Source organism: Bombina bombina, chromosome 7 (genome assembly GCF_027579735.1).
Source record: "Bombina bombina isolate aBomBom1 chromosome 7, aBomBom1.pri, whole genome shotgun sequence".
Lineage (NCBI taxonomy): Eukaryota > Metazoa > Chordata > Amphibia > Anura > Bombinatoridae > Bombina > Bombina bombina.
The window spans coordinates 497,554,196-497,570,536 of record NC_069505.1 but is presented as its reverse complement, the minus strand read 5'-3'; the positions used below and the strand labels follow the sequence as shown (position 1 = coordinate 497,570,536).

The 16,341-nt window shown below is 37.1% G+C and overlaps 1 protein-coding gene across 1 annotated transcript in view; it reads left to right on the top strand.

Moving 5' to 3' along the window:
* The window catches only part of LOC128666860 (cytochrome P450 2A4), an 87,372-nt gene that overhangs the window by 24,764 nt on the left and 46,267 nt on the right, over positions 1 to 16,341 (top strand). The window contains exon 2 of the mRNA XM_053721661.1: positions 6,707 to 7,040. Within this exon, the coding sequence (XP_053577636.1) occupies positions 6,861 to 7,040 (180 nt within the window). The 5' untranslated portion in view covers positions 6,707 to 6,860. The remainder of the gene's footprint in view (positions 1 to 6,706; positions 7,041 to 16,341) is intronic.

The following is a 16,341-nucleotide window of genomic DNA, read 5'->3' as shown; positions in this document are numbered from 1 at the left end:
TGGATCAAAAAATTACATTGATATACCAAAAGAAACAAGAAATTGTCAAGAAAGATAAAAAATTAAATTAAAAAAGTGGGCTAACAACACGGCAGATTCACAAAGTGCATCGGACAACTAATTGGATCCATTACTCTCCTAAAGAAAGTGATTAGCCGGTTTGAAAACAGGCTACTTGGACTTTTCTGCTTTGAGCTAAGCCACGTGGAGCCGTCGGAGCATGCCTAAACCAGAGGGACCACACCAATATGGAAATCCTAGACTTATGGGAACGTCACACCGCACAGCTTCTGGAGAAGCATTATCAGAGTCTGAAGGGGGACCTTTTAGCACTATTAACTGCCTGTATGCCAGTGTCAGAACTTCCAGCCACAAGCACAGCTGTACAATGGGACAGGGCTTATACTACAATCCCATCTGACTCTAACGATATTGAAGAGACCCCTCTGGCGACACGAGATGCGGTAAATATATGCGGATATCTGACCCATGCCATAGTCTGCCTAAGTCAGCTTTACTGGAGACTGAGGGACCACCCAGTTCTGACACACCGCACACCCAAGTTGAGACAACTATTGCGGCAGCAGCTCCCCTCGACACCACGGGCCGGCTTACAGTGAGCATTACGGCTGTAAAGTGCTATCCAAAGCAACCTAACCGTGCATCTAACGTCACAACTTGCGACATAAGGGCCAACAGTTTTGGATCCAGAATCCTGAATCAGGCAGGTACAATAGAAGCCTTAACTACAGGCGCACCAGAGAAGAGGATGCGGTTCGGCATCATCACAAGAGATATCAGACCGGGTTCTAAAATTGACTGGGAGATGAGGTGTTTTGCTACCTTGTTAACGGCAACAACACTGCAATGGAGACATGATGGTCAGGTAACCTCTAAACTCACAAGCGCAACAAGTTGTGATATCAGCTATCTAGACAGTTCAAACTGCGGTTCCCCTCAAGCAGTGGGTGTGGGTTGAAGCAGCGGAGATCCCTGATGCTGAATAGAGTCGACTCTGCATTGTTTTTGAGACTTTTCTCCACCAAACTCTTCTCCCACTACTGCCCTTATTGCATTGCGGGCTTCTTATGTTTACTTTGTTCAATATGCCCGTGACTGGTTGATCTGTGTGTTCATTATTTCTTTTGCTGTTTAGACCGCACTGTTTTGCACTTGAATTAGATAACAAGTTTATAGACACTGCACTGCACATTTGTTCAATTTTTAAATAGGCTCTTATGTTACCTTAAAAATGTTTGTAGCATAAAATGTGGAGTATTACATTTTACCAGCTCATGAGATTATACCTGGAATTGTTTAATGAGCTGCTTTACTTTGCATACTTATCCCGCCTTCTACCTACTCTATTGTCCTCCTGTGTGTATGTGTATGACTAAGCTATGACAATATTGTTCTACCACTATAATAGGCTTTTATACATTCATTATAATATATTCAGTGCAACATGAGGTTTATCATATTTAAACCCTTATTAAGACTACAACTTATACCATTTTATATGTAAAGTGTATGCTCTGATTTTGTTCTGTATACTTGATACAGTTAACTCCGTCTTTACTTAGGACTACTGCGCCATATGTCCACATTGTACATTTTACCTCAGACTATATACTTTAGCTCCTTTCACCTGGGAAATGTTTAATATATTTATCCCGTGCTATATTAGGATTTTCCTTATAAGAGTTCCGCAGCCCCCCTATGGTACTCTCTTGGGTTCTCCATATATTATAACCCTGGCGACAGTCCGCCAGTAACTTATCAGAGAGTTATACCTGTTATGCGCCAAGTTTTTCTACTTATACTTATAATATGGGAGTTACCCGTGAGAAACCGATGTTTTAAACTTTGACAAGTCTATAGCAAGTAGTCTGTATATATGTCCCAACTCTATATTACAGTAACTTATTAGCCTCAATAGTACCCTTGCCATAATCTAAGAGCACTTTTTGTCTCAGCCTTTCACTGTGCAGAGTGCTTCTCTCTAGTGTACCAACAATAGATATAACTAATACAGAGCGTTTTTGGATATTAATTTTTATACTGTCCCTGTCTTACAATGATTGTCCTAGCTTCTTAATACAACAACTACTATGTTCAAAAACTATGTTTAAGCAATCTCCTACATAAGTAATTCATGGCCACAGTTTATCTCAATCTCCAGTGTCGTAATAACAATTAGTTACCGTTATCTCTGAGGGCATTCTAGGCTCTACCTCTTGTTTAAAAGTACACGCTAATGATATCCAGACCTTTGCTTTTATAGTAGCCCTGGGCACTCTATCTATTGACACTTTTATGTCTCTGTTTCTCGGGTCCTCACATTAATGTAACATACTGCCTGAAGCTTTTCATATACATTTCCAGTATTATACACTCCCTCTTAATATATATATCTTAGTGGGTTATGTAAATTTAATTTCAAGTTTCCTTATATCTGTGGTCATGTACAGACCCTTGACTAGATAGGACCTACATCTACATTCTCTCTTTTTTGTCTCATATTCTCTGCCCTAAAATTGTGAGATATACAACCTATATTACTTTGCTGCTTAGAACAGTCTTGAATTAAGAAAGCCCCTATATACTGATCTTTGCCTCTCATAATATCTCAGCCCTCTCCATTAGGGTATCGTATATCACACACAATGAAAGAGACTAGAATTTATATCAGCTTCTCCCCCTTACACATAACCTCGTTAGGAGTTACCCTCTCTCGTTCTCTACTCAAAAAGTTCAGACACCTGAGAACCCTGTCAGACAGACACCCTAACTGGCTCCGTCCCCTCATTACCACCCCTCTCCCTTCTCCTATTTATCTTGAGAGGCTCTTGCCCGCTGAATTTCCCCTCTCCCCCCAAACAAAGGTTAAAAATTAGGTTTCACTGTTTTATGTCCCAGTCACCCACATTTCCCATACTCCAGTTTCTATAAGCGATAACCCTATATAGCATACACTTCATGATTAACACTCCAGATAAACTGCTATTACCCATGTCAGGTGCTACTTTCTTATTACTGAACTCTCTATACTGTTTAACAAAAGCCTTCAACTGATTGTATATAGCACTGCTGAAGATTAGACATGGCGTCTATAAGTGTAATAATGACATCTTAATCTCGTAACTCACAGTTATTTTATGTATGAGAAATGTATGATTGCACTTATTAACTATGATTTGTGTCTGGACACATTTTCCGTTTTGTTGTGATTTTCCATTACCTCAATAAAAATTATTTAAAAAAAAAAAGAAAAATTAAAGTGTCCAATCAAAATCCTGATTAAGACCTTTTAGGAGATGATGTGTCCTATTTATATATCACATACATCTCTCTCGTTTTCAAAAGATGCTCTCTGTCACCCTCAACCACTTGGTTTATTCAAACTTTCAATTATATGAAATCTTAATTGACTGATGTTATGTCCTATTACCAAGAAGTGTGAGGAGACAGGAGCATCTTTATTTTTGCATTTAATATTGGATTTCATATATTCTTTTTCTAGCCTCTCTACACATCTCCCCTATATAAACCAGCCCACAAGGGCATTTTATTAAATATATCAAAAATATTTGATCTGCAGGTTAAGTATTCCAATATTGTCCGTAATGCTGAAAAAATCACCTTTGATCATAGAATTACAATTGCCACATTCAAGACAGAAAAAACAACCTGTTATGGATGTACAAATGGTTCTCTGAGATATAGGTTTTTTTCTCCCCACATCCTCCTTAACCAGAATACCTTTCAAATTTGCATTTTTCCTATAAAATGGCATGGAGTATTCTATAAAGCACTGCATATGTGGATTAGAGTCCCTTAATAAATACTAATGTTCCCTCAAAAATGTATAATCTTATGGCTTAACTCCATATATGCGGAGACAAAAACGTGTCTATTCTCTTTCTTAGACACATACCTACAATCTATCTTTTCTTCTTTAAATACTTTATCTGTTTCTATCTGAATTATTTTTTCTGGATGAACTGTATCTTGCATCTTTGTTTATCTGTGATTATTCTCTTTACTCTTTTAATTTGATTTCTCGGCAATACTTTAAAAATACTAGGAGGATGAAAACTTCAAAATTTTAACAAATTATTTTTATCAGCGGACTTTAAAAACAAATCTGTTTTCAGTATTCCGTGTTCTCTGTAGAAGTGTCTAAAAATGTAATATTATATTTAGAATAAAGAGATTGGAGCTGTTGCCGTTTACAGTAAAGTTCTTTAAAAACAGCCACACACTGTAAATGGTATTTTACTAAAATTGTGCTATTTAGCCACTTTACTAACTCCAAACAGTAAGTTTATTCTCTATTAACTAAACTTATGAAAGTAAAACAGGTTTGTAAAATGTAAATATACTGTTTGGCATGAGAGAATCAGATCAATGTTTTTAATGGCAGAAATAGCACAATTGCATTAAAACAATATTTACAGTATGTGATTCTTTTTAAAGTCCACTACTGTAAACAGAAACAGCTCCAGACATATATTAACATTTTATATTACATTTTAGTAGTAAAACTTACAATATTTGTTAACCTTTTTTGTCATAGTAAACAAAATTTAAAGGGACAGTCTACACCTTAGTCTTACCTTAGATTAAGCTGCAATTAGCATCTTGCACCCATTTGTATATCATGCAGCAGTAACAGTAAAAAAAAGTTATTTTAAAATGAATATTGTTTCTGGACAGTTTGAAATGGCTGCCAAGCTCAGCCCACTGATAACATCATGATCTGGGCTGCATATGGCATCCAATCACAAAAGGCTCTCTAGTTGGACTCAACAGACTGTCAGTGCTATCCAGTAGAGTGCCTAGATACAGCCCAGATCATGGTGTCATCCGTGGGCAGAGCTTGGCAGCCATTTAAAACTGGCCAGACACACTATTCATTTTAAAATAACTGTTTTACTGTTCCTGCTGCAGGATATAGAAAGGGGTGCAGTAGGCTATTTGCAGCTTCATCTAAGGTATAAGATGACTAAGGTAAAGACTGTACCTTTAATCTATTAAATATAAAGCAATTTAAAGTATTATTCTTATATATGAGACCCCCTAAAAATATGGAGTGTTTAACCATAACGGACCAGGTCTAAAGAATAACTATTATATTGATAGCCTATAGTTTTGAAAATGTAAATATAAATAAACAAACTTATCCCTTTTTCAAGTGTCATATACATTTTAATATAAACAACTGATATATATAAACTTCAGAAGTGACAAACGTCCATCTTGTTTGTCAGTTTCGTTCACAATGACAATCACCTTACAGATCTAACAATGCTTTGGGTTATGTAATGCATATTTCAGGTATCTACATAGGACTTTGCTGCACACGTCACTGCTGCATTTAACATCCCGCCCCACTGACAGGGAAGCATCATCTCCAACAGTGAGGTATATTACCTTCAAACCAGACATGTGCAGCCATGAAAAATTAGGTTTGGCCAAATGTTTCAGAGCGAATATTCAGGGAAATTAGATTCCCAGTATATTCGTTGCACTATTCAGTATTCATTTCATTTTAAATTAAACAAATACTGAACGTTTATATTTGCTTACGGTGAACAAATGTAAATGTTCCAAAGCTACAGGTGAAACAGTTCACTTGCAGCTTTATAATTATCTTTAGTGCCGTGGAGAGCTGCGCTAACCCGTCCTCTTCTTCACAGAGCCCCGGCTGCACTAATAGGAAACGTAGTAAGGGCCGGATTGGCCTACCAGGAGATTTCCCGGTGGGCTCTCAATTATTTAAAAAAGCTGGGTATTTTTGTACCAGTCTCTTAACCAACAATTCAAACCAATACCAAATTTACCACAATACAAATACAATTATATAGCCTAAGGCCAGAGTAAAGATTGAACCAGAAACAGCTGACGTGCGTTTCGCATCTAGCTTTATCAAAGTCTTTGACATATATATGACAGATGAAGTCCCAAGCCAGCCATGTGTAGGAGGGGCGAAACACTTAATCATCCTAGCACATTCAACCTACTGCACTGGTAGGTAATTGGGAGTGTGACACTCCGTATGAGAGATGTGGAACTTAACCTGGCTACCGTCAACCAGTCTACATCATGAAGAGGCTTTCCCAAGTGGAAATTAATCTTCTACAGCAATAAGGAGGAAGCTTTTGGCCCTGCCTGGTGTGGCACGGAGCATTTCTATACAGCACAGAAACAAAGTAATGTGCCCCTCAAGGGATGTGTGGTAAATATATCAGTTGCTGAAAGTGGATGGTTACTTGCTCCTCTTCACATAACATAAGCTTGCAGAATCTCTAATTCTGAGCAGGCTGTCTGCACTAAGGGCTCAGATAGTAAATATAAGAAAGAAGGATGTGTTGCAATTACGTAATCTGGAGCGTACAGTCTGCATTAAGTACCCAGAAGCTTTAGAGCACTTTCTGTCCCTACCTTTAAGTGGGGTTTTTATTCTGTGTAATTGTTGTTCAAGTGGTTTTTACATTGTGTTTTAAAATATCTTGAAAGTGCATATATTTTTATCTTTTCAACATAATAAAAATATATTTTCTAGTGCAATTATTAAATCATTGCTCTTTTATTTATTTATTTTTCTGGTAGTTGAATAGTCCTTTAATCCCTCCTTGTCATTGCTACATATAAATGTGAAAAATATTATGTATAATAAATAATTACTGTATATTCATTGCAGCTTAATTCTTGGGTCTGGATTTCTGCTTTGTGTCATCTTATTAAATGATATGGGGCTTTAAACTGGAAAAAAAAGTCAAGAAAAAGTGACTGAGAAAAAGAGACAGCGAAACAATCATTTGCGAGAGTGAGTTTGTTGCTTTGTCACTGTCACAATGGGTCTTGGAGTGTTTGGGACAATTCTTTTGGTCACTGCTGTCACCTTCATCCTATATCTGGTCTCATGGTGGCGAAAGACAAGAGGAGGAAACCTGCCCCCTGGACCTGCCCCCTTGCCGCTCTTGGGAAACTTGCTTGACTTTAACCTTGGGGAATTTCCGCAAACCACGATGAAGGTAAGGGTCTCAAAGTTTAGATCAATAGAGACTGACAAACTTCCCTTGACCACTTATGCACAATTGTCACACGTCTAATAAATTAAACCTTGTGTCCTTAAATTACGATAACATACCTTGTAGTTGACTCTTCTGTCAACTTGCAATAAATTAATATACCTGTCAAGTGTTTAAACTTTCTAAATATAATAAAAATTATTTCATGATTCAGAGTATAAAATGAACACAATTTTAAACAACTTCCAAGTTTAGTTCTATTATCTAATATTGCTTCAATCTCTTGTTGTCCTTTGTGCCCTACTATGAAAAATCTCCCCCTACCCCCCACCCACCTGTCCTCACTCATCAACAAATATACTCCAGCCCGCCCCCTAAAATCCAACAATGACCTGCTCCTTGCATCTTCTATCATCACCTCCTCCCATGCTAGACTACAGGACCTCTCTTGTGCAACACCTACTCTCTGGAACCCACTTACTCGAGCTGTCAGACTTTCCCCTAACCTCTCCTCCTCCTTTAAACATTCCCTAAAGAACTTTTTTTTCAGGGAAGCCTATATCTAAATCTGTAACAAATGAATTCAACTTGCCTAATAGCTGCCTTCATCCAACTCCACCCTAACATCATTCCTACATTTGCAGTCCCCGCCTCCTGTTTCTAACCCTCCTACCCATCTAGATTGTAAGTTCCCATGGGAACAGGGCCCTCAATTCCCCCCTCCCATATTTGTTTGTTAAATTTTGTCCGGTGTCTTTTATATTGTATTGTACTTTTATCTTTGTACCCATGGACAGCGCTGCGGAATCTGTTGGCGCTTTATAAATAAAGAATAATAATGAGCTGAACAAATCAGGTGAGGCAATCAGCACTAAGTTCCCAGTAGTGCATTTCTGCTCCTGAGCCTATGTTTGCTTTTCAACAAAGGATACAACGAGAACAAATTAGATAATAGAAGTAAATTGGAAAGTTGTTTAATATTACATGCTCTCTCTCACTGGTTTTCAAACCTATTCTCAGGCCTCCCTAACAGGCCACATTTTCAGGATGAACTTGGGTGAGAGCAGGTAAAATAACCATGTTTACTAATTAGCTGATTATTTCACCTCTGCTCTAGTTCAGATATCCTAAAATCTGGCCTGTTAGGTAGGTCTGAGGACAGATTTAAAAACCAGTGCTCTATCTGAATCCCAAAGGAAATATTTGGGGTTCATGTCCCTTTAACCCCTTAATAATCAATGACGTTACAGGCATATCCTACAAAAAACGGTTGTTAACGACCAAGGATATGCCTGGCACGTCCTCAGCGTTTCCAAACCCTTAAAGGGACACTAAACCCAAATTTTTTCTTTCATGATTCAGATAGAGCATGCAATTTTAAGCAACTTTCTAATTTACTCCTATTATCAAATTTTCTTCCTTCTCTTGGTATCTTTATTTGAAATGCAAGAATGTAAGTTTAGATGCCGACCCATTTTTGGTGAATAACCTGGGTTATTCTTGCTGATTGGTGGATAAATTCATCCACCAATAAAAAAGAGCTGTCATGAGTCCTGAAACAAAAAAGAAGCTTAGATGCCTTCTTTTTCAAATAAAAATAGCAAGTGAACGAAGAAAAATTGATAATAGGAGTAAATTAGAAAGTTGCTTAAAATTGCATGCTCTATCTGAATCACAAAACAAAAAATTTGGGTTCAGTGTCCCTTTAATGAACAAGGACGTGCTATGTACGTCCTCAAAAAACGGCAGTTAATGACCAAGGACATACATAGTACATCCTCAGTCAAATTGAGAGCTGGAAGCGATCGTGATCGCTTCCCCGCTTTCAGGGTATTGCAGTGATGCCTCGATATTGAGGCATCCTGTAATACCCTTTTTTAAGAAACCAATGCAGAGAGAGACACTCTGTGGCCCTCTCTGCATTGGCCAGCGATGGTGCTGATCGTTGGTGGTGTGGGAGGGATAGCAGGGAGGCGAGTGGGCAGCCCATCGCTGGTAGACTTCTTTCCTGTTAGAATGATGGGTCCAGGAGCGCACACGCAGAGGGGCGGGAAAGACCACTACACAATGGAACAGCTGTAGTGAAAGGGAAGGAGGGAGTGGGGGGTATATGTATTGGGAAAGGTATCTGGGAGGGGGAGAGGGTATTGAGGGGGGGCAGCTGCACTACAGAAAAATTGGGGTTTTATTTTTTTTTATAAAAAAAAAAGGCAATTTTTTTAGTAAACTGGGTACTGGTAGCAGATTGCAGCAAATATGGAGAGGGGGGAGGATTGGAGAGCAGTTTAGGGGGGATCAGGGAGGTTGGGGCTAAGGGGGGCTTAAACACTGCAGAATATATATAATTTTTTTTTTAAAAAAGCATTTTATTTTAGTACTGGCAGACTTTCTGCTAGTACATAAGATGGGGGTCCCAGTTGGTGGAGGGAAGAGAGCTGTTTGAGAGGGGCCAGGGAGGGATCAGGGGGTGGGATGTGTCAGGTGGGAGGCTGATCTCTACACTAAAGCTAAAATTAACCCTACAAGCTACCTAATTAAGCCCTTCACTGCTGGGCATAATACAAGTGTGGTACGCAGCAGCATTTAGCGGCCTTCTAATTACCAAAGAGCAACTCCAAAGCCATATATGTCTGCTATTTCTGAACAAAGGGGATCCAAGAGAGGCATTTACAACCATTTGTGCCATAATTGCACATGCTGTTTCTAAATAAATAATTTTAGTGAGAAACCTAATGTTAGTGAAAAAGTTAACAACTTTTTTTTATTTGATCGCATTTGGCGGTGAAATGGTGGCATGAAATATACCAAAATGGGCCTAGATCAATACTTTGGGTTGTCTACTAAAAAAAATATATACATGTGAAGGGTTATTCAGGGATTCCTGACAGATATCAGTGTTACAATGTAACTATTGCTAATTTTGAAAAAAAAAAAAATGGTTTGTAAATAGCAAAGTGCTATTTGTACTCTTTGCCCTATAACTTGCAAAGAACATGTAAACATTGGGTATTTTTAAACTCAGGACAAAATTTAGAAACTATTTAGCATGGGTGTTTTTTGGTGGTTGTAGATGTGTAACAGATTTTGGGGGTAAAAGTTAGAAAAAGTGTTTGTTTTTTTTCAATTTTTTCATCATATATTATATTTTTTATATAGTAAATTATAAGATATGATGAAAATAATGGTATCTTTAGAAAGTCCATTTAATGTTGAGAAAAAACGGTATATAATCTGTGTGGGTAAAGTAAATGAGTAAGAGGAAAAGTACAGCTAAACCCAAACACTGCAGAAATGTAAAAATAGCACTGGTCCTTAACGGTAAGAAAATTAAAAAATGGTCTGGTCACTAAGGGGTTAAAAAAACATAATTTATGTAAGAACTTACCTGATAAATTCATTTCTTTCATATTGGCAAGAGTCCATGAGCTAGTGACGTATGGGATATACAATACTACCAGGAGGGGCAACGTTTCTCAAACCTCAAATGCCTATAAATACACCCCTCACCACACCCACAATTCAGTTTAACGAATAGCCAAGTAGTGGGGTGATAAAGAAACCACCATAAAAAGGGTGGGCCTCATGGACTCTTGCCAATATGAAAGAAATGAATTTATCAGGTAAGTTCTTACATAAATTATGTTTTCTTTCATGTAATTGGCAAGAGTCCATGAGCTAGTGATGTATGTAATAGAAATACCCAAGATGTGGAAGACCACAGAAGAGTCACTAGAAAGGGAAGAATAAAATAAAAACAGCTATTTCCACTGAACAAAAATAAATCCACACAAAAATAAGTTTTTCTCATAAATTGAAGAAAAAAAATTAAAACATAAGCAGAAGAATCAAACTGAAACAGCTGCCTGAAGAACTTTTCTACCAAAAACTGCTTCAAAAGAAGCAAATACATCAAAATGGTAAAATTTTGTAAATGAATGCAAAGAAAACCAGGTTGCTGCTTTGCAAAACTAAACAACTGAAGTTTCATTCTAAAAAAGCTAAGAAGTGGCTACTGAACTAGTAGAATGAGCTGTAATTCTCTGAAGCGAAGACTGTCCCGCCTCCAAATAAGCTTTAAGAAACAAAAGCTTTAACCAAGATGGCAAAGAAATGGTAGATGTTTTCTGACCTTCCTAGGACCAGAAAAAACAACAAATAGACTAGAAGTCTTCCTGAAACGTATAGTAGTTTTGACATAATATTTCAAAGCTCTTAGGATATCCAAAGAATGTAAAGATCTCTAAAAATAATTCTTAGGATTAGGACATAAGGAACAACAATTTCACTACTAATGTTGTTAGAATTCACAACCTTAGGAAGAAATTTAAACGAAGTCCGCAAAACAGCCTTATCCTGATGAAAAATCAGAAAAGGAGACTCACAAGAGAGAGCAGACAATTCAGAAAACTCTTCTAACAGAACAGCTTAAAAATAAACAATACCTTCCAAGAAAATAGTCTAATATTCAAGACTCCAAGGAGGAGAAATTGATAAAATAACAGACTCGATATTAACCAAAGTCTTAACAAAACAGTAAATGTTAGGAAGAATAGTAATATTTTCTTATAAAAAAGAAACAGAAAAGGCAAAGATGTGTCTCTAAAATACTTAGACAAATCGTAAACCAAACCATCCTGAAGAAACTGAAAAATTCTAGGAATTCTAAGAGAATGTCACGAGAATTTATGAGAAGAACACCAAAAAAATATATAGATTTATCAAACCTTATAATAAATGTTCTTTAAAACAGACTTATAAGCCTGCAACATAGTGATAAAAAACTGAGTCAGAGAAACCTCTATGACTAAACACTAAACAAGTTCCATACCTTCAAATTAGTAATTTTAAATCCTGATGGATAAAATAGCCCCTAAAACAAGAGGGCTAGTCAAAGAAAAAGTGGCCAAGGATGGCAACTGGACAGCCAAACAAGATCCACATACCAAACTTAAGAGGCCATGCTGATGCTATCAGACACATATGAGACTATTCCAAAATGATCTTGAAGAACACCTTTGGAAGAAAAAAACAGGGGCGGAAGGATGTCGCCAGGTTGCAAAAACCAAGACACCTCTAAAGTATCCACTATTTCCACCTGAGGATCCCTAGACCTGAAAATGTACCTGGGAAATTGATAGAACACATCTGTATAGAGGCACCACTCTCCCAGATGTAAAGACTGATGATTGAGATAATCCATCTCCCAAATGTCTAAACCTGAGATATAAATCATAAAAATTAGACAGGAGAGGAAAACCACCTAAGAATGTATTCAAGATACTTCTTAACTGCTAAGGAACTGCGAGTCCATATTAAATGATTGTCATATGCCACAATTGTGACATTGCCTGCCGGAAAGAAAAAATCTCTAATAAAAAAAGCTAAGCCTGAAAAGAGCTCTGAAATAGCACAGAGTTCAAATATCGATTGGAAACCTCGCCTCTTGAAGTTTCCAAACCCCTTGTGCTGTCAAAGACCCTCAGACAGCTTCCCAACCTGCAAGACTTGCATCCATAAAGAATACAGTCCAGGAAGGGATGAACAAAAAGAGACCCCCTAAATAAAACAATGATAAACTAATCATAAAAAACAGAGAGAGAAGAGTGTTAGGATTTAAAAATATCAACTGTGATATCTGAAAACAAACCCTGTATCATAGATTCAGTATGCAAAGCACAAAGAGATCTCAGAAGAAAAACGAGCAAAGGGAACCACGCCCAATGCTGCAGTTATGAGACCTTAAACTTTCATGCACATAGCCACTGAAAGAAATGAACCAGACTGTAAGTAAAACAGACTAATGCCAAATACAATTGACTTTTGTCCGATAAAGACAAAGACATGCACACAAAATCCATCTAAAACCCCAAAAAGAAGTGACCCTTGTCTGAGGAATCACAAAACTCTTAGGTAAATTAAATCCTCCAACTGTTTTGAAGAAACAAAACTTAGTTGATTCATAAGAGATTCCAAAAAAGAAAGATCCACATATATGAATACTGCTCTTTCATAAGTATGTATTGGGTACTTGTAAGCACTTCTAATTACCCATAAGGGACTTAAAACACTGCTCATTTAATTGACCTCGGAGAATGAAAGGCTGAATGGACCTCGTCAGGAATCTAATCTGCAACCCTCAGGTTGCTACAGGGCTCAGGCACAGTACATTAGCTATCTGCCTATCTTAATAAAAGAAAAGATTAAGCTAATACCAAAATACCATCCAAATAAGGAAGCACCACCATACCTTACTGCCGGAAGACAGAAGAAAGGCACCAGGAACCTATAAAAAGATTCATAAAGCTGTCGCTAAACCAAATGGAAAAGTGACAAATTGGTAAAGCTTATCTAAAACAGAAAATCTCAGAATCCACAAGTGGACTGAATGAACATATAAAATGAGGATAAACGTCCTGAAAAATGAGTGGACATGAAATGACCTTAACAAAAAGGCATAATAGTCTTTATAATTGCCAACATAAAAGTTGAAACTCTAACAAAACAATATAAAAGTCTTCAGATCCAAAAAATCAAGTGAATAACCCTTCTTCTTTGGGACAAAGAATAGAAATAAATAGAAATCCAAACCCTGTTCCTGCAAAAAGAACTGGCATAATCACTCCTGAAAATAAATCACAGAGTGTACTGAGAGAAGATTCTTCCCATAGAAGGTCTCATTCTGAAAATCTATTCAAACCCTAAGAAAAAAATATAAATTTTGGACTGATCCAAAAACAATTCAATCTGCCCCCAACCAGAATGACTGGATAGAGAACCGCACCTTCATGCAGTCTAATAACTAGTAAATATATAGCGTATTTCTCCCAAAAAGGATACAAAACGCTTTTTCAGTGCTTACACCAGGAATTAACCAAATTAGCAGCTGATAAAAAAAAACAGTAGTTATTATTACCCAAGTAAATGGCATACATTTAATTGACCTCAAAGGGCTGTAATGACCCTCCCGGAATATGAATCTTAGACCCTTGGATCTAGAACAATATTTGTAGTCATGACATTCACCAACTGATCTACATCACTGGACTTAAAGGGACACTATACCCAAACATTTTCTTTCATGATTAAGGTAGAGAATACAATTTTAAACAACATTCCAATTTACTTCTGTTACCTAAGTTGCTTCATTCTTTAGATATAATTTAATGAAGAAATAGCAATGCACACGGTGAACCAATCACAGGAAGCATCTATATGCAGCTACCAATCAGCAGCTACTAAGCATATCTAGATATGCTTTTCAGCAAAGAATATCAAGAGAATGAAGCAAATTAGATAATAGAAGTAAATGAGAAAGTTGTTTATAATTGTATGCTCTTTCTAAATCATGAAAGAAAAAATTTGGGTTTCATGTCCCTTTAAAGTAAGGCAGAAAAATTCTAGACCTCCAACAATAGTGGAGAAAATAGAAATCAAATAAAATATCATCCTATCAAGATAGAGATAATAAAATATATTCAAAATCATAATAATAGATACAGTAAACATAATTAAATGATTACTTCTGAAGTAAATAAACAGAGTTATATACTTGTGAATCTGAAACTGCTTATACTAACTGTTCAACAAAGGTTGAGAAAACAGCAATGTCAGCCACAGATAAAGCTGAGCTAAAATATAAACATTACATGAATATGCTCTACCAGGGCCGCCACTAGAAATTTTGGGGCCCCTGACTTAACCATTGATCAGGGCCCCCCCTCCTATGACATGTGCAATTTTTGACCAAGTGACTAAAACGTATATGCACTTTATTCTTAATTGTCTATTTAAACTTGGAAATGTTGTAAAGATAGAAACATACACTGAAACACACACACTCACACATAAGGATTCACATACAGACACTCTAGCAAACACGCAAAGAAACTCAGACACAGACACCCAAACAGACACTTAGCACTTGTTTACATTGCCCTGACAAGTAATGAGGTAAACTACAGTTTTGTAAAAAAAGGAGATTTAGAAAACAAAATATGGAGTTCTGATTTTCTTTTTGTAAAGGAAGATGCCAACTAAATGATGACAACAGCTTTACAGTGGCTGAAAGGAAGGGCCGTGAACTGCCTAAAAAACAATTTAAAGGTTAAATGGTAGATTGGTGACTTCCGGAAAGGTCTTATAAGTCTCAAAGTCTGTAGAAAGATGTGAATAATCAGTAGTAAGGTCAAAATGTCCTAAAATGGAACATACAATGGACACCCACACACAAACTCAAACTTGCACATACACCCAAGGAAACACCAACAGAGACAGCCTCAGAAAACACACAAAGACATACACACACACACACAGAGACACCCACAGAAAACACATAAAGACATACATACACACCCTCACTGAGACATCCACATAAAACACACAAAGACATACACACCCTCACAGAGACACCCACAGAAAATACACACCCTCACAGAGACATCCACAGAAAACACAGACACACACACACACCCTCACAGAGACATCCACAGAAAACACAGACATACACACCCACCTTCACAGAGGCATCCAGAGAAAATACACAAAGACATATGCACACACCCTCACAGACATCCACAGAAAATGCACAGACATACACACCCACCCTCACAGAGATACCAACAGAGAAAAAATGCATACACACTTATAGAGACATAAACCAAAGCACAAAGACATAAGCACAGACACCCACAGAAACACTCACAGGAGGAAACATTTATGCACCTTGCATCCCCTAAATCAACAGTGTGTGACATGCATGATAAAAAAAATGCAGAAATTAAGAGATCACTTTTTAAAGAATCATATTTGTAAATGTGCAAACTAAAATAATTCTGTGAATTCAAAATTGTACATTAATGATCTGGGTAGATGGCTAGATGAAGAAAAGTACTTTTAAAAGGTTGACATATGTTTGTTTGATATTTTCCCCAACCAAGAGCACCACTTCAAATATAGTATACAAATGTTCCCATCTGTCAGCTGTACTTGTGGATTTTGAAAATGAGGTACTCTATATGGTCTTGGTGGAACCATAAGCTGTGGTACTCATACCATTAGATCTGGTTAAATGCAGGATTTAAGCTTGTTGGTATGCATTTCAAAATTAAGTCAGCTGTAGAGTAAACTGAACAGTTTTAAGTTAACCTGTCTCATTTCCAACACTGAGCAATCTTAGTCTGAGAGTATAACATGTTATACAGATGTAAAAATCTTAGATAAAATGCCTCCTTGTCTCTGAAAAGTCCTTGCATAAAGGGGCAGTAAACTGGAATGCAATATATATAATTTGTGTATTGAGGAGGAA